The following is an 18933-nucleotide window of genomic DNA, read 5'->3' as shown; positions in this document are numbered from 1 at the left end:
CTATCAAGTTTGTATGCAAATGCGACCGATCAATCGCTCAGTGAGCAATTGACACCTGCGAAGAGTCTTAACAGCAGTGACAAGTTTCAAGTTCTATAAAAATTTGATTAAACGCTTATCAGTATTTCTAAGCGATGTACAAATAAAAAGGGAACACAGTAATTTAAATATTCAGTCTCGCATATAACAAAACAATTAACTATCCAAAAACATAATGATAAAAGGAGGAACTACAAACCTTAATACGACAGAACATATAAGAACATAAGAATTGCCGCTGCTGGGTCAGACCAGTGGTCCATCATGCGCAGTAATCTGCTTATGTGGCGGCCCGCTGGTCAAAGACCAGCGCCCTAACTGAGACTAGCCCTATCAGCGTACGTACTTGTTCAGCAGGAACTTGTCTAACTTTGTCTTGAATCCCTAGAGGGTGTTTTCCCCTGTGACAGACTCCGGAAGAGCGTTCCAGTTTTTTACCACTCTGGGTAAAGAAGAGCTTCCTTACGTTTGTACGGAATCTATCCCCTTTCAACTTTAGAGAGTGCCCTCTTGTTCTCCTACCTTGGAGAGGGAGAACAACCTGTCATTATCTACTAAGTCTAGCCCCTTCAGTACCTTGAATGTTTCGAACATGTCCCCTCTCAATCTCCTCTGTTTGAGGGAGAAGAGGCCCAGTTTCGCTAATCTTTCGCTGTACGGCAGCTCCTCCAACCCCTTAACCATCTTAGTCACTCTTCGCTGGACCCTTTCGAGTAGTACCGTGTCCTCCTTCATGTACGGCGACCAGTGCTGTACGCAGTACTCCAGGTGGGGGCGCACCATGATCCGGTACAACGGCATGATAACCTTCTCTGATCTGTTCATGATCCCCTTCTTTATCATTCCTAGCATTCTGTTCGCCCTTTTTGCTGCCATCGCACATTGCGTGGACGGCTTCATCGATTTGTCGATAACAACTCCCAAGTCCCTGTATTCATGTATGAGATTTTTGTCACTGGCATGCATCACTTTACACTTGTCCACGTTGAACCTCATCTGCCATGTCAATGCCCATTTCTCGAGCCTGATTATGTCACGTTGCAGATTTTCGCAGTCCCCCTGCGTCTTCACTACTCTGAATAACTTTGTATTGTCCACAAATTTAATCACCTCGCTCGTCGTACCTATGTCCAGATCGTTTATAAAGATGTTGAAGAGCACGGGTCCAAGCACCGACCCCTACGGTACCTCACTGGTGACGTTTTTCCAGTCCAAGTATTGTCCATTTACCCCCACACTCTGTTTCCTATGCTTCAGCCAGTTTTTAATCCACGTGAGTATTTCACCCTCTATTCCATGGCTCGCAATTTTCTGAAGTAGTTATTCATGCAGAACCTTGTTGAATGCCTTCTGAAAGTCCAGATATACAGTGTCTATCTGCCTGTTCATTCCCTTGAAGAAGTGCAGCAAGTTTGTCAGATAAGATGCTGAAACCGTGCTGGCTGGTCCTCACCAGACTGTGTCCATCAAGGTGATCAATGATGCAGTCCTTTATCAGCGCCTCTACTATCTTTCCCGGTACCAAGGTCAGACTCACCGGTCTGTAGTTTCCTGGGTCTCCTCTTGAACCTTTTTTGAAGATCGGCGTAACATTCACCACCTTCCAGTCCTCTGGAATCTTTCCCGTTTTAATCGACAGATTGGCTATCAGTTGAAGCAGTTCAGCTATGGTCTCTTTCACTTCCTTGATGACCCTCAGATGAATGTCATCCGGTTCTGGGGATTTATTGCTTTTGAACCTATCAATCTGCCTGCGTACCTCTTCTAAACTGACCGTTAATCCTGTCAGTTTCCCGTTTTCACTTCCAGCATATAGCCTGATGGATTCCGGTATGCTGGGTATATCCTCTTTGGTAAGAACATAAGGGCGGGAAAAAGTTGTGAACAATGTTTAAAATCATAAAACCTGGCAGGTTAAACTGAGACAAATGCTGTGAAAAAATGTAATTTTTTAGTCTCCAAAAGTGTCCTGTCACTACTATTAGGGCTTCTTTTTTTTTTATGGCACAGATGTGTGTTAAAGACACACAATCTCTCCCATTAAAAAAGAAAAAAGCTCTCCCCCGGCCAAGTTTACTGTAATTCAGCCATTCACTCAGTGCTCGACAAAAATTATTATTGGTAGCACTGAATAGAGCTCCAAAAGTTGTGCTGGGTAGCTAAGTTTCAGTTTTTTTGGAAACATAGCTCATGAGATATTGTGTCTCAAAGTTGTCAGAATGTCACTGTCGTACTGTATGTCATTGCAGTATGGGGTCAAACAAATGGCTATATCTCCACGAATATTCCACAGGCGAAACTAAAACTTTACCAAAGTTCGTTTGATACATGTGGGACTTTGTGCATAAAGTTTTATCAAAATCCGTGATGGTCATGCAGGGAGCCCTTGATCACTTGACATGGAATAACCCTATAAATTACAATATTATTATTATTAAGACTTAGCCAAAAGGAAAAATTTATAAACTATAAAGAGTTTTACCTCATGCAAAATTGTCATTTCTTTAATAAGACATTAACTATTTTTTCTGAGGCCCTCTAAGTACCTACAAATACAAAATGTGGCCCTGCAAAGGGTTTGAGTTTGAGACCTCTGTTCTATAGCCACTGAACTTACTGATTTTTCACCTCATCAAAAGTTTGAGTACTATGAGAGAATTATTTCTGACACGGAGAATATATTTAGATTATTGCACTTTTTTGTTTTTACGCTATATAAGGCATTCCATATATTAGCATAGAAAATGCAGAATTTGATATACTGTAAATCCCGTGAATTCGCAAATCTCGGACTCGGTAATTTGCGGTATTTTCCGACTGCCTCTTCCTGGTACTAAAGTCATGGTTACATCAATCAGGAGCTGCTTTGACACGCTATCTGGCGTATCATAGCAGCTCCTGATTGGTGTAACCATGACTTTAGTACCAGGAAGAGGCGATTGGAAAATGTGCCTGCCTTCGTGAGTACAATTTAAGCACTGCCGGAGCCCCAGCTTCCCTCTCCTGACTTCGATCAGCTGAAAAACCGTATTCTCGGTTTTTTGAAATTCACGAGGGTTCCTGTAACGGAACCCCCGTGAATTTTGGGGGAGCACGGTAGTTTATAAGAACACATTTTTGAAGTGCGAATGCCCATCCTGCATCAGAATTATTTTCAGTACCTAAAAACTGTTCACTTAAACAGGAGTGAAAAGGTGGCCTAAGCTTAATGAATCTTATGACCTTGATCTCTAGGTGGCATGTCATATTGCTTTAGTTGCTTTCTGCTATTAAAATGCTCTCAGATTTTTATCTCGCCTTTTCCTCTCTTGGCTGCAGCCTTGACCAGTTCATGTATTCTTGTTTACAGGGTTTTTTTTTTAGACATCAGCTTTCATGATGGCGACTGAGATCGGATCTCCACCACGCTTCTTTCACATGCCAAGATTTCAGCATCAGGCACCTCGCCAGCTCTTCTATAAACGACCAGACTTTGCACAGCAGCAGGCGATGCAGCAGCTCACTTTTGATGGGAAACGCATGAGAAAAGCAGTGAACCGGAAAACAATAGATTATAACACTTCAGTAATTAAATACTTGGCGGTAAGAGCCGTCTGCTGGTGTGGATTTCTGCACTGTGCATTGGTCAATTAATGTAGGGATGATCCTAAGCAAAGGCATCTCATCTGTAATATTTATACTGCACTGAGCATTGGTCAATTGATGTAGGGATGATCCTAAGCAAAGGCATCTCATCTGTATTTATACTACCCTTTCCATATGCCCCCAAGTCATTGAAAACTGGGATAGAGCAGTCTGTGTGGGTGTGTCAAATGGGCAGCTTTATATTTCCATAAACAATGGACTATTCTAAACTTGGACAAATCAGTTTAACCAAGCAATTTCTTCATCATAAAGAAGTAATAGCTTTCAAAGCTTTCACTAGCAAAATTAAAAATATAAAGAATATAGTCAACAGTAAACTAAATGGGTAATTCTCAAATCAATCCTCAGGATCTCCTAGTCAGTCTGATTTTTAGGACAATCTCTAATTAATATATATCAGATTTATTTGGGTATATCACCTTGATTCTTGGACATATATGCAAGAATATTATTTATATTCATTACCGATATCCTGAAAATTGAGACGATAGAGGTCCAGTGCCTGGTGAGAATCACTGAACAAAATTGCTGTCATGAACCTAAGTAAATTGAAGAAATGATATGTTAATCTTTTTCAGCATTCCATTTAGGCATCTCACAATTGTGTATAAAGGCAATAGAAAGTATAGGTGTAGTGTTAACATTTTTGAAAATGGGGTTTAATCAGAAGTACATATTTTTTATTCCATTTAAGCGTGTACATGTGCAAAATAGAACGGAAATTGAAGGGATTTATTGTTTAAAGATTTAATAAAGCCGATCAATTGGCAGTTTGGTATTTTGGAAGCCTATCTACTGCAGCTTTAAAAGGATACTGTTTTCACTGTGGTTTGAAATAATTCATTATGTTCTAAACAAAAATGCTTACTATTCATGCATTTGCTGTTAATGGGTCATTCTGAATCATTGCACTTTCCTCCTTTGGAGCAAACAGAAGAATTTCACAGGCTACTTCATAATATATAGATTTAGTGGTATAATGAGAAATACATAATATGGAATTTTGGAAAAAAATTAAATTCTCTTAGCAAAAAGATGGTTATGGTTACTACAACTTGAAAAGACAAGTTTTCATAATGATGGTTTAAAAAATCCCAATAAATGTAAAGGTTGATCTATTGGAGAACAGACTATTCAACAAAACTTTTCAGAAAGAAAGCATACTCTTTGAGGTCCTATAGGCATCAGATTTAAGAAGATCAATATATCTTTCTTTGGATTCTGAGATTCCCAAATTATGGATGTCTTGATAAATAGCTGTTCACTCTTGCATACTTTTGTTTTCAAATAAACATAGGAAAGCAAAGAAAGACCTTTATAGCAGTTGTGAACTTGACATGTTAGCATGGCACTTAGTTTTGCGAGCAGTGTTGATGAAGAGTTTAACAGTGCTGTTGTATCAGGATAACATTAGCAAAGTTGTAAATTTGTATTATCTGAGGACAAGCAGGCAGTATATTGTCATATATGGGTAATATCATCCAAAGAGCCTGTATGGACCATCAAAAAGTGTACTGTCATTTTGAAGACTGCCCATACTGTCATGCGCTGGTGCCTCACCCAACGACTGCTTGCAGGACCATCAGTTCTCAATTTTCTGTGGAGCTGAGAAGCTGTTCTTTGGAGTATTTCTAAGTGCATAAAACATTTTTACATATTTGTGCGTTCTCAATCTGTTTTCTTCATATTTTCTAAAAATTTTCAATTTTTGACTGCCTTATAGTTTTAGGCATTAGGGTTCTCCGCAGCCTGTTTTCAGGCTGGGAGCTTTTTCGGGTTATAATCTTTATCCCAGGACAAGCAGGCATGATATTCTCACATGTGGGTGACGTCATCTACGGAGCCCCGGCGCGGACAGCTTTTCAAGCAAACTTGATTAAAGTTTCAAGTTTGCACACTGCACCACGCATGTGCGTGCCTTCTCGCCCACTAGAGGGCGCATCCCACCTCGTGGTCCTCAGTTCAAATTTTTCCGCGGAGCAAGAAAGCCCTGTGGATCTGAGCTCCAGTGTTTTTGCCTTCTAGCTGCCGCGTTTAGTTTGTTTTCCTTACGAATTAGTTCGCGGTGCTGTTTCTTTCTTTTCGTTTCTCTTCAAAAAAAAAAAAAAAAAAAGTCTTTCGTTTTTCATCGGACTCCGGGGGCTCCCGGAATCCGTGGCCGCGGGACGTCGGTACGTTCCCGGCCTTCTTCTTTTTCTTCGTGGATGTCCCGTCCTGTTACGGGATTCAAAAAGTGCAACCGGTGCGAGAGGTTGCTTTCCATCACTGACCCTCACCGGTGGTGCATCGTCTGCCTTGGGCCCGAACATCCGACAGACTCGTGTGATCGCTGTGCTACCTTCCAAAACAGGGCCCTCCGTCGCCGTAAGGCAAGAATGGCCGAATTGTTCGCCGTCGACGCACCGCTTAAGGCCTCGACGTCGGCCTCGGCTTCGGCCCCGGCCTTGACCTCGGCCTCGGCGTCCTCGGGGGCCTCGGCCTCGCCTCGGCCCTCTTCCTCAAAGGCCTCGTCAGTGAAGCAAGCTTCGGGTAAGTCCTCTGTTCCATCCCCTTCAGCAAAGAAGCCATCCTCGAGTCAGGCCAAGGCGGGTGGGTCGACCCCGGCCCCGCATCGGACCTCGACTCCGCACACCCCGAGGGAATACTCGAAACCGAGGTCGCCCTCCAGGGAGTGTGCCCCGGACTCGGAACTCCCCACCTTCGTGGGGATTCCGGCCTTCCAGGATCTCCTCCGAGCTCTGATCTCATCGGAGCTGTCGGGAGCCCTGGAAGTGTTGCAGCGTGCTGCGGTTCCGGCGGCCTCGACCTCGGCCGGGACGCCTTCGGTCTCGGAGGCCCCGACCTGGGCTCCCTCGGGAGCCCCGACCTCGGCGACCTCGGTCTCGGGTACGGTGGCCCCGTTCACCTCGGTCTCGGCCCCGCCCCGGACCTCGACCTCGGGGAAACCCCTCGAGCGGAGTGCAAGGCCCAAGGAAAAGTTGCGCAGAGTGCGCCGTCTTTCCTCCTCTTCCTCCGGGTCTTCCAGACACGCCTCGCCCTCGACGCGACCTCGGACGGGGCGTCGATCGAGGAAGTCTAAGCGGCCCCGAGGCTCGCCTCGGCGCGACCGTTCCTCGTCGTTCGGGGGCGAGGCGCTGCAGGTGTCGGAGTTGCGCCTCGACAACCCGAGGCTCCTCCGCTCACCCCATGGGAAGTCTTCCCGGGCCGCCTCGCCGAGGAAACGGGAGAGTGTCCCACGAACCCCGGGGTCCTCACCCAAGGGTTCGGCGAGGAGGATAACTTCCCCTTCCCCCTCGAGGACCCTCGAGAGGGGATCCTGGGATTCGGGATCGGTTAGGGACCCTCATTATTCCCATGAGGCCTCCCCCCTCTCCTCGGTGGGGCGGTCGAGAACCCCCTCCCCCCAGGCTAGGCCGTCCTCATTTTCATCCTTCGTTCAGGACATGGCCCAAGCCCTGGGGATTGACCTGATGGTAGGCTCTCGGTATTCCAAAGAATTTTTGGAGGAACAGGACCTCCCCACTCTTCCTAGGGAGGTCCCTAGACTACCTCTCAACAGTGTCCTTCTGCAAACCTGGCTGAAGAACTTGTCAAACCCTCTTACAGTCACGTCTGTGCCTTCAAAAATGGAATCGAAGTATAGGACGATTCCCCCTAAAGGGTTCGATAAGGCGCAGCTCTCACACCAGTCTCTTCTGGTGGAGTCTGCTCTTAAAAAATCTCAGCCCTCACGGGTTTCTGCGGCGGTTCCACCAGGCAGGGAGGGGCGGACCCTGGACAAGTTTGGCCGTCGCCTCTATTCAAATTCCCTGATGGCCACCAGGGTTCTAAATTACGCCTTCACCTTTTCCTCCTTTTTGCGTGGCATGGTGAAGGACCTTCCTCAATATCGAAACTCGTTACCGGACTCCCAAAGAGCAGGATTCGACAAGTTTATGTCCAACCTGTCTCAATTGCGGTTGTACCTATTCCATGCAGTGTACGACGCCTTTGAGCTGGTTTCGAGGGTGTCGGCCCTCGCGGTGGCCATGCGCCGCTTGGCCTGGCTTCGCACCCTCGACATGGACCCAAACCTGCAGGAACGCCTGGCAGACTTGCCTTGTGTGGGGTCCGAGTTATTCGACGAGTCATTGGACGCGGTGACCAAGCGCTTGTCGGAACAGGAGCGCTCTCTAGCATCCCTGGTCCGCCCCAAACCTAGGCCCCCGCCGCAGAAACCTTTTCGGCCTCCGCCGCGCCGATACCCTCAGAAGTCGACCCCGGCTTTCTCGAGACCGCCTCCGAGACGTCCGTCTCAGCGAGGCAGAGGGGGACAACCCCAAGCCCCGGCGCAGGGCCCTTCTAAGCCAGCGCCTTCCTTTTGACGGGCTGAGCGGACGGGGCGGGTTCCCCTCCGCACTTTCACAAGAACCCCTTCCTATCGGGGGCCGTCTTCGGTCCTTCCGGGAGGCATGGACCGAGATTACCTCAGACGCTTGGGTGCTCCGGATCGTCTCCGAGGGCTACTCGCTCAACTTTGTGTCCTCGCCGCCGGACAGTCCCCCAAGTTTAGTCCCCTGCAACCGTTCGCAGCTACCGACCCTTATAACCGAAGCCAAAGCCCTCTTGAAGCTTCGGGCGGTCGAGCCGGTCCCCAAGGACCAGTGGGGTACGGGGTTTTACTCCCGCTACTTCTTGGTCCCAAAAAAGACCGGGGACCTGCGCCCCATACTGGACCTCAGGAAGCTCAACAAATTCCTGGCCCGGGAGAAGTTTCGAATGCTATCTCTCCCGGTTCTGTATCCCCTCTTGGAGGAAGGGGACTGGATGTGCTCCCTCGACCTGAAGGAAGCATACACCCATGTTCCGGTGCACCCCGCCTGTCGAAGATTCTTACGATTCCAGGTGGGGGACCTCCACCTCCAGTACAGGGTACTACCCTTCGGCCTGGCCGCGTCCCCACGAGTATTCACGAAGTGCATGGTGGTGGTTGCAGCAGCCCTCAGGTCGCGTGGACTTCACGTGTTCCCTTACCTGGACGATTGGCTCATCAAAGCCCCGACCAGGGAGGGGGTTATCTCAGCGACCCGACAGTCTATTGCCTTCCTGCAAACTCTCGGGTTCGAGATAAACTTTCCAAAGTCTCAGTTGAGGCCGTCGCAGTCTCTTCAATTCATAGGTGCGGTGCTGGACACGGTGCGCCTACGCTCCTACCTGCCGACCCAGCGGTTGGAAGCCCTGGTACGGATGAGCCACCAGGTCTCTCAACAGTCGAAGGTGTCGGCCAAGCGCATGATGATGCTGCTGGGCCATATGGCCTCGACGGTACATGTCACGCCGTTTGCGAGGCTACATCTGAGGATCCCTCAGTGGACCCTCGCGTCCCAGTGGCGTCAGGAGTGCGACCCGGTGTCTCGCCTCATTTCGGTAACTCCGCCCTTGCGGAAATCGCTGCGTTGGTGGACAGTCTCTTCAAATCTGTCCATGGGGCTATTATTCCTCACTCCGCCTTTTCGCAAGGTCCTGACCACGGACTCCTCGGAGTACGCGTGGGGAGCCCACCTCGACGGTCTTCGCACGCAGGGCCTGTGGTCGGTAGAAGACCGTCAGTGTCACATCAACGTGCTAGAGCTGCGGGCCATCTTCCTAGCACTTCGAGCCTTCGTTCACATATTGCAGGACCAGGTGGTCCTCGTCCGCACGGACAATCAGGTGGCAATGTATTATGTGAACAAGCAGGGAGGAACGGGGTCATGGCCCCTCTGCTCCGAAGCTCTTCGCCTCTGGGAGTGGGCGGCCTCCCGGAACATCTTCCTCCGGGCGGTCTACATCCAAGGAGAACGGAATTGCCTGGCGGACAAACTGAGTCGACTTCTGCAACCGCACGAGTGGACTCTACACTCAGCAGTTCTACGCGAGGTTTTCGCTCGCTGGGGAACGCCACAGGTGGATCTGTTTGCCTCTCCGGAGACACACAAACTACCACTATATTGTTCTCGGATGTACTCGCAGGACCGTCTGGAAGCGGATGCCTTCCTACTCGACTGGGAAGGGAGGTTCCTGTATGCATTCCCTCCGTTCCCTCTGATCATGCGAACGTTGGTACACCTAAAATCGTCCACGGCCACGATGATTCTCATAGCACCTCGGTGGCCGCGTCAGCACTGGTTCTCCCTGCTGCTCCAGCTCAGTACCAGGGAGCCTCTCCCCCTGCCTGTCTCTCCTTCTCTGCTGTCTCAGAGTCAAGGATCCATGTTACATCCCAATCTGCAGTCATTGCACCTGACAGCCTGGTTTCTTGTTCCCTGACTCCTCCGGACCTGTCTCAATCGGTGAAGGAGGTGTTAGAAGCCTCCCGCAAGATCTCGACGAGGCTTTGCTATGCGCAGAAATGGACCAGGTTTTCCACCTGGTGCTCATCTTTTCACCTGGATCCGGTATCAGTTCCGGTATCCTCGGTTTTAGAATATTTGTTTCACTTGTCGCGCTCCGGCTTGAAAACCACTTCGGTGCGGGTTCATCTCAGTGCGATTTCTGCTTTCCACCAACCTCTGGAGGGACGCCCTCTGTCACTCCATCCCCTGGTGACACGCTTCATGAAAGGGTTACTCAGGGTTTGTCCCCCTCTGAAGCCTCCGTCTGTCGTGTGGAATTTGAATGTGGTTCTGGCTCAACTGATGAAACCCCCGTTTGAGCCACTCAACAAGTCCCTCTTGAAATTTCTGACTTGGAAGGCGGTGTTTCTAATTGCCCTCACCTCCGCCAGGCGAATTGGGGAGTTGCAAGCCTTGGTTGCGGACCCTCCTTTCACTGTCTTTCATCACGACAAGGTGGTTCTCCGCACCCATCCTAAGTTTTTACCTAAAGTTGTTTCTGACTTCCACCTCAATCAGTCCATTGTCCTTCCTGTGTTCTTCCCGAAGCCCCACTCCCATCCTGGCGAGAAGGCGCTTCACACACTTGACTGTAAGAGGGCGTTGGCATATTATCTTCAACGCACCAGGCCTCATCGGAAGGTTCCTCAATTGTTTTTGTCCTTCGATCCCAATCGATTAGGGCATCCAGTTTCCAAGCGCACTCTGTCTAACTGGTTGGCCGCTTGCATTTCCTTTTGCTACGCTCAGGCTGGCCTTCCTCCCCCGGGTCGAGTCACGGGGCACAAGGTCCGAGCGATGGCAGCTTCGATAGCTTTCCTCCGATCCACCCCGATGGAGGACATATGTAAGGCTGCCACTTGGTCTTCGGTTCATACATTCACCTCCCATTACTGTCTGGACACTTTATCCAGGAGTGACGGCCGGTTTGGCCAGTCAGTTTTGCAAAATCTGTTTTCCTAAATTGCCATCCTCCCACCTGCCCTTTTTTGGTTAGCTTGGAGGTCACCCACATGTGAGAATATCATGCCTGCTTGTCCTGGGATAAAGCACAGTTACTTACCGTAACAGGTGTTATCCAGGGACAGCAGGCATATATTCTCACAACCCGCCCGCCTCCCCGGGGATGGCTTCCTTGCTAGTTATGGAACTGAGGACCACGAGGTGGGATGCGCCCTCTAGTGGGCGAGAAGGCACGCACATGCGTGGTGCAGTGTGCAAACTTGAAACTTTAATCAAGTTTGCTTGAAAAGCTGTCCGCGCCGGGGCTCCGTAGATGACGTCACCCACATGTGAGAATATATGCCTGCTGTCCCTGGATAACACCTGTTACGGTAAGTAACTGTGCTATTCCACCTCCCCAGATCATAGAATCCTTTGATTTTGCATCGGCAGTCTTCCCCTCGATGTCTAAACCTCTAAGTGGCTTCAAATGGTGCACTCAGTGCTAATGGACCATTTCAGCTACAGACCCGTATAAGTGCTCGGAAAAAGTTGAAAAGAGACCAAACTGGAGTCCTACTCCCACATAGCATTTCCTCTTTTTCAATCATAGCACTTCAAAAAGATTTTAGTATTTTGATTAAGAATGCTGTGCTTAGTCTTCAACAGTCTTATTCCAAAACCATATTGATTTATCTATATGAAGTGTATCAGACTCTTAGTGGAGTTCTGACATGTTTTGCTGGAGCTGCTTCAGAAAACCTGAAAGACTGGGACTTCTCAGTAAGCTGGTCTAAAGATAAAATACGTCAGTACAACTTCCACCATATAAAAAAACATAATTAACGTAAAATATACTTTCGGCAAATGCTGGAGGGTACCTCACTTTATATATTCACTTAGATATTTTAAAATTGGAGTGTCATCCATGTTTCGATCAATTATATAGCAATCTGGGAAAAATTTGAAAGAGGAAAAAAAAAATCAAAATTCTTTAAAACACTCGAACATCCTATATACCTCATATATATACCATTCTATATAAATTAAAACCCAGATGACAGGAATAAATTGATTAGGGAATAAAAGATTTAGGTAAAGGATCACTTACAGGTCATGGACCTGGGGTCCGCCTCAGGAGCGGACTGCTGGGCACGATGGACCCCTGGTCTGACCCGGCAGAGGCAATGCTTATGTTCTTATGTAGAATATCAATTGCGAATGAAGCAAAGCCTACCACTCAATCTCTTTGTTAAGGCCCCACGGTGTTACTATTTGCCATTTGTAAATCCACTATTGCTCTTTCTTCCATAGGATTGCTGGTAGGTTGTCCCATTTTTTGATTTGGGACATTCAACATCCTACACTTCCAACATCAACACCGGTACTTCCTGCATCGATGGTCCAGGTTGCTTCTGATTCATTGGTGCTGTCTCCATTGCGGAAGTTAGTAAAAAAGACTAAGAAACACCTATCTCCATCTAGACATGCATCAGCTTCATCCCAGGCCTTGAAGTGTAGATGCACTGGGACTAGCCTTCTCTTCTATTAAGCTGCACTAACAGTTTCTAGCACGGGGAGCCGCGCTAATGGCCAGCGCTGCTCCCGATGCTCATAGAGTTCCTATGAACGTCGGGAGCAGCGCGGGCCATTCAGCGCGGCTCTCTATGCTAAAAACTGGTAGCACAGTTTAATAGAAGAGGGGGTAAGTTGATATTGCTACAGTTGGTGTTTCCTGTGCGGCATGCCTTGACATTGAGATTAGCAACGCCTCAACGCGTCAATACTCCTGTGCTGCATGGAACCAGCATCGTCTCTGCAAAATCAGCTTCCAAGAGCTGTGCAGAAGGAGCTTGCTGAGATGCTACAGTAGCACACAATGCAAATGCCTACTCTAATGCATCCAGCCTTAGTTCAGTCTGAGTCCTGCCCAAAGTCTTCATCGAGGGACTGTTATCGGACACCATACCATAGACGATCCTGTTCAAAGAAGCCTGCCTCTTCTATCCTCTATAGTTCTTTGTCCCATTCTTGGTGTTCCTCTGGCTGATTCCATTGATGCATGCCTTGATGTTCACCTCGGGATACATCTCAATGCTCTCGTTGATCTCCTCAATGCTCTCCTTGATGTTTTCTTCAGTGTTTTTCATTTCAGACCTGACATCGAGGAATATGATTCTGACTTACCTCCTTGTTGTTTTTTAGACTATCCAGAGCTTTCTGCAGAGGAGTCTTATGGTATGTCATCTGATTCATGTCTTCCACCTCGTTGTAGGAGGTCTCCTTCTAAAAGTTTATCTTTTACAAGATTTATTAGACCAATGGGAGAGGCTTTACCTAGCAGTATGGAGTCAGAAAAAGAGCCCCAAGCAGAACTAATGGAGGCTGTAGATTACAAAGAGTGGCCAAAAGTGTGTAAAATTAGTCCCAGTGGCTCCACGCAAATTAGACACCTTATACAGGATTCAGGCTTGCTCTGGCTTCGACTGGCCACAGCTACAACACTAATCTTTAATAGTTGAGTTGGCACTTAAAAAAAGCAAACAGTTCTAGAACTTATACCAGCACTCCTTCTGGAAGAAAAGGCAGGACTCTAGATAAATTTGAACATAGGGTATTCCAGAGCACAATGTTGACCAATAGAATCCTCAGCTACAATTTCTGTATGACATTCTACCTGAAATCTCATATACAAAAGATGTCCTTTTATGAGCAATCTAAACTCTTTACAGCATCTTGCCAATGACCTTTTAGAGACCAGGAAATATATGGTGCAACCCACCTTTGGCGCATCTGATATAACATCTTGAACTTCTGCAGCGTCAGTTACCATGCATAGCAGGCCTGTCTTAGAATATCCAACCTAGATGCCAACGTTCATGATCGCCTCTCAAATATTACCTGCATGGGAGACTATCTTTTCACAGATTGTATAGAGGAGGCAACTCAAAATTAAAAAGCATGAAGATTATATGATTACTTTATCAACTACTAAGTTATCATGACCTCAGCTGCTCAGGAAATATTCCAACACTTCCAGATGCTGCTCCTATTATCCTTTTTGCTTTTGTTTTACTAGTTTTGCGTCGCACACTCTAAGTTGAGAAGGATACCATACAGACGGCTGTTTTATACCTTTTATTGCGGTTTACTTTATACCTTAGCAACCATGGACCTCTGAGGAAGGAATGTTTTCCGAAACACGGACCGTGTCAGGACCCTTGGTTTGTTATGAGGTGGTATTTTCAATTGCATAAAATATTTGGTATAATAAACATTGCCTGCATCTGGTACATAGGAGTCTGCAGTTTGTTTTTTGGTTTTGCTCCTATTATCCCAAACATAGATACAACCAGCCTGCCACATCCCCTCAAGCACCCACTCAAAGATGCCAAGACAACAGAGGACTCAGAAAACTCAATCACAACTGCGGTCCAAACAGCAACAGTCTTTCTGACTCTATCCTACAGAGACTAGCCAGTATTTCGCAACCCCTTCCCCACACTGCCCATAGGAGGTTGAATCAACCACTGTTACTATCGCTGGTCCATAATAACATCATTTACAAAAGAGACCTCCAAACCATTCTTCAAGAGTCAACTCTCATCAAAAGACCCTCCTTCACCAGGAGTTCTCAGCCCTCTTCCAGCTCAGTGTCATGGAAAAGTTTCTTTGGAGGTCTCCATTCAATTCTGGACCTCCAAACTCTCAACAAATGCTTAGTGTAGGAGGAATTTCGAATGGTCTCTCTGTGAACCCTAGTACTGCTCTAGGACAAGGAGGACTACCTTTGCTGTCTGGACCTCAAAGAAGCCTATATACACATTCCCAGTTTGATCTAATTTCCTTAATTTTCTTATCGAAGAAATGTGTGAGTTCAGGAGCGGGTGGTTGTTTGGATAGAGGAGGTTTCTTATTGGAATATGAGGATAGAGATCAAACTATGCTGAAGAGTTCTGAAGAGTTGTGGGCATTAGTTATGTTTTTTGAATAGTATTCTTTTTTGGCTTGTTGTATAGCAGATTTGTATTGAGTGGCCTTTTCTTTATATAGAAGGGAGTTATTTGATTGAGTTTGGCGCCATTAATACTCAGTAGAACGAAGTTGTCGGTGGAGAAGAATGGGTTTTTCATTCTACCATGGTTTCATTTTTGGTTGTAATTTTGATGATCTTTCCAGGGGATGGGGCAAGATGGTCCATTAGAGATTGTGTTGTGGTGTTCCAAAGGGAGGATTGTTCTTCTGTTGAGAGATTTGTGAAATCTTGTAATTCCAGATTAAAGGAATCCTGGATAGCAGAAAGTCTAATATTGTTGATATTTCTGGTAGTAAAGGTGTTTTGTAGGGTACTAGATGGTTGAATGAAGGAGTTTAGTTGAAGATTGATAAGAACATAATCTGTGCAAGGGAGAGAGTGGGTTTGGAAGTTTTGAAAGAGATGGTTAACAGCTATTGGATTGAATATCATATTGATTGTATGTCTGGCGAAGTGAATAGGCAGTGGGGTTAGGGAAAGATCAGAAATTAAAGTTAGGAACTCTGCAGTGTTCCTAATGGCAAATGCGCAAATGCACTTTAATGTGGAAAAATGCAAGGTCATGCATATAGGGAAAAAGAACCCGTTGTTCAACTACAAATTGGGGGGGGGCATTGTTGGGAGACAGCAGACTTGAGAGAGACTTGGGTGTGCTGGTGGATGCATCACTGAAGCCATCTGCACAGTGCGCAGCAGCCTCGAAAAAAGCCAACAGGATGCTGGGCATCATAAAGAGGGGCATAACAACCAGGACGTGGGAAGTCATCATGCCATTGTATCGAGCGATGGTGCGTCCACATCTGGAATACTGCGTTCAGTATTGGTCGCCACACCTCAAGAAGGACATGGCGGTACTTGAGAGAGTCCAAAGGAGAGCAACGAAACTGGTAAAAGGGCTGGAACACTGCCCATACGCCGAGAGGTTGGATAGGCTGGGGCTCTTCTCTCTGGAAAAAAGGAGGCTCAGGGGAGATATGATAGAGACTTTCAAGATCATGAGGGGCATAGAGAGGGTGGATAGGGACAGATTCTTCAGACTGAAGGGGACAACAAGTACGAGGGGGCATTCGGAGAAACTGAAGGGAGATAGGTTCAAAACAAATGCAAGGAAGTTTTTTTTCACCCAAAGGGTCGTGGACACTTGGAATGCGCTACCGGAGGAAGTGATCAGGCAGAGTACGGTACAGGGATTCAAACAGGGATTGGACGGATTCCTGAGGGATAAAGGGATCGTGGGATACTGAGGGAGGAGCTGGGATGTAACACAAGTATAGAAAGCTAACCAGGTAATAAGTATAGAAACCCAACAGGTCGTGCATGTGCAAGACCGGAGGGTTAGGACTACGATGGGAAGATAGGACTTCAATGAGAAACCAAGGTGGCAAGGGAGCCCCTTCTGGTGATTCAGACAGGTCGTGACCTGTTTGGGCCGCCGCGGGAGCGGACTGCCGGGCAGGATGGACCTATGGTCTGACCCGGCGGAGGCACTGCTTATGTTCTTATGTTGATTGGGGAGATTAAAGTGTATATTGAAGTCTCCTAGAATTTTAGGATTAGGGTGAGAGATGCTGAAATCCGTGATTGTAGAAATGAGGGCAGTTGGGGAAGATTTTGTAACTGGGGGAGGAAGGTAGATAAGAAGGAAGTATTCTCTACTTGATGCCAACTTCCTTCCAACCCTTTTGTTTTCGCCAGGCTCATGGTAGATACCAATAACCCTCTTCTCACAAGTATAATTCTAGCAGCTAGGGAGTCCCACATGTGAGAATATACTACCTGCTTGTTCTCAGATAAAGTATAGTTACTCACCTGTTGTGGGTGTTATCCGAGGACAGCAGGCAGATATTCTCACAAACCTCCCACCTCCCCTTGTTGGCTTCTTAACTTTATTACTGAACTGATGGTCCTGCGAGCCGACATCAGGCAAGAAGGCACTGGTGCTTGTGCAGTATGGGTGGTTTTTGAAAGACTTAGTGACAGTATACTTTTTCACTGTCCATACTGGGCTCCGTGGATGACATCATCCACATGTGAGAACATCTGCCTGCTGTCCTTTGATAACCTCTGCTACATGTGAGTATCTATGCTTTTTTGTACTTCAAAGTTTTGGTTTTCTTTTTTCTTTAATATTTATAGTACCTCTTTTTAGAGAAAAATAAAACATTGCATCAAAAAGAAGTAAAAAGACAAAGGATGTCCATAATTTCCACAAGTACTCAAATAAGGTATACCAAGCATCCTGCTTCCAGAACTTCCACAATGGGATATGAGCTAGAATTAAAAAAACAGTTTAACACCCCCCCCCAAACCGCATGAACCCATATCACTAAGTCTTTAGTACTGTTGATCTTATTGGTGTCCCCAGTAGTCAAATTTAGGAAAGGAAACCTCTCCATATTTCTCACTTAGTTCATGAATTCTTCTAGATGATTCGTTCAAGGAAAACCATTCTGATTTTTATATTTCACTTATATCAGGGGTGTCCAATGTCGGTCCTCGAGGGCCGCAATCCAGTCGGGTTTTCAGGATTTCCCCAATGAATATGCATTGAAAGCAGTGCATGCACATAGATCTCATGCATATTCACTGGGGAAATCCTGAAAACCCGACTGGATTGCGGCCCTCGAGGACCGACATTGGACACCCCTGACTTATATCTATCTATCTATCTATCTCACACACACACACACACAGGTCAGAACCGTAGGACAAAGCTGAAGAAAAGCATGCCTAAGCTTCTGCATAGTAGATGACAGATCTGGGAAAGCAAAACTGTCAAAGTAGCATCGGTCATAGCTCTTGTATATTTCTCTAGGTATGTCTAATCTTATTTGATTATTTATACAGTACTTTCATATTTTATTTTATTTTTTTATACAGAGCTAGCAGCATAAAAACTTTTGAAATAGTGAAAAGGGAAGGTACCAGACAAAGGTGCTCTCTCCAAATATTTTTTTCAGCATCTCCAGATGAGATGGGGAAGTTTAAAAGCCTCAAATTATAAGAGACTATGATTTGTTTAGCTCATCCAATGTATTTTCTAAGGAAGTATTTCTCTTCACCAATTTTAAGATTTTTCTGACAACAAAAGGGATTTACATTTACTAACAGTATATTAAGTCAACATTTTGTCTCCCTTCTCCAGTTTGAATTTTAAATTCAAATCAAAAGAACCTATCCGGTTATTGAAAGGGGATATGTGAGAATAGTCATTGAAAATGATATGAAGTTGTAGAAAGCCTTTCATATTGGTGCTTTCTATAGAATTTTGAAAATATTTTACAGATGGTGATAATAGAATTTTAGCAAATGATGTCGGGGATGTTAATCTTTAGTTATCCTACTATTTGAAAATAAAATTTCAAATAGAGCATTAAATACTTTTGATAAAATGTGCATGGTTTCAGTTGGTTATAAACAACATTTTGCCCCATTGTATTACTAGATTTATATTATTGTACATGTCATTTAAACTCTGAGGATCTGAAAATGTGGAGGACATATGTAAAGAATTTTTACCTATGAGCATTTATTGCTTTTCAATCTTTTATTTGTGTAAAAAACTGTATATAACCTCCTCTTGGCAAAGTCATTCATGATGGATACAAGTTTAAAATAAAATAAAAATACATAAGCATAAATTTAAAATAAGTGAAAACATCAACCATCACTTCTGTTGCAAAGACAAAGAATTCTATACTGAAACTGTTGTCCTCCTTTAGTTGTGAACTTTGCAGAAGGCTGTCTCATATCTTTCAACTCCTCCCCTTCACCAATGGAGAATAGCTCCCTCTTCATTTTTTTCTTCTGCAGTGAACTGAGATGTGTTCTGATCAGTTCTGCTTAATTTTATTATATTCAGGTATTCTTGTCTGCCATTTTTGGTGCCCAGAGGTCTTCTTGGGGCAACCCCACTGG

The 18933-nt window shown here is 45.9% G+C and overlaps 1 protein-coding gene across 4 annotated transcripts in view; it reads left to right on the top strand.

Moving 5' to 3' along the window:
• Positions 1 to 18933, top strand: part of WDR33 (WD repeat domain 33) — a 466488-nt gene that overhangs the window by 85886 nt on the left and 361669 nt on the right. For 3 of the 4 annotated variants that reach the window (XM_033958829.1, XM_033958830.1, XM_033958832.1), the window contains one exon: positions 3389 to 3621. The exons of the other annotated variant lie outside the window; for it this stretch is intronic. In XM_033958829.1, the coding sequence (XP_033814720.1) occupies positions 3415 to 3621 (207 nt within the window). In that variant the 5' untranslated portion in view covers positions 3389 to 3414. The remainder of the gene's footprint in view (positions 1 to 3388; positions 3622 to 18933) is intronic. 4 annotated transcript variants of the gene reach the window in all.

The sequence above is a fragment of the Geotrypetes seraphini genome, chromosome 9, assembly GCF_902459505.1.
Source record: "Geotrypetes seraphini chromosome 9, aGeoSer1.1, whole genome shotgun sequence".
Taxonomy (NCBI): Eukaryota; Metazoa; Chordata; class Amphibia; order Gymnophiona; family Dermophiidae; genus Geotrypetes; species Geotrypetes seraphini.
Note: the sequence above shows the minus strand (reverse complement) of the source record. Positions and strands in the feature narration are given on the sequence as shown.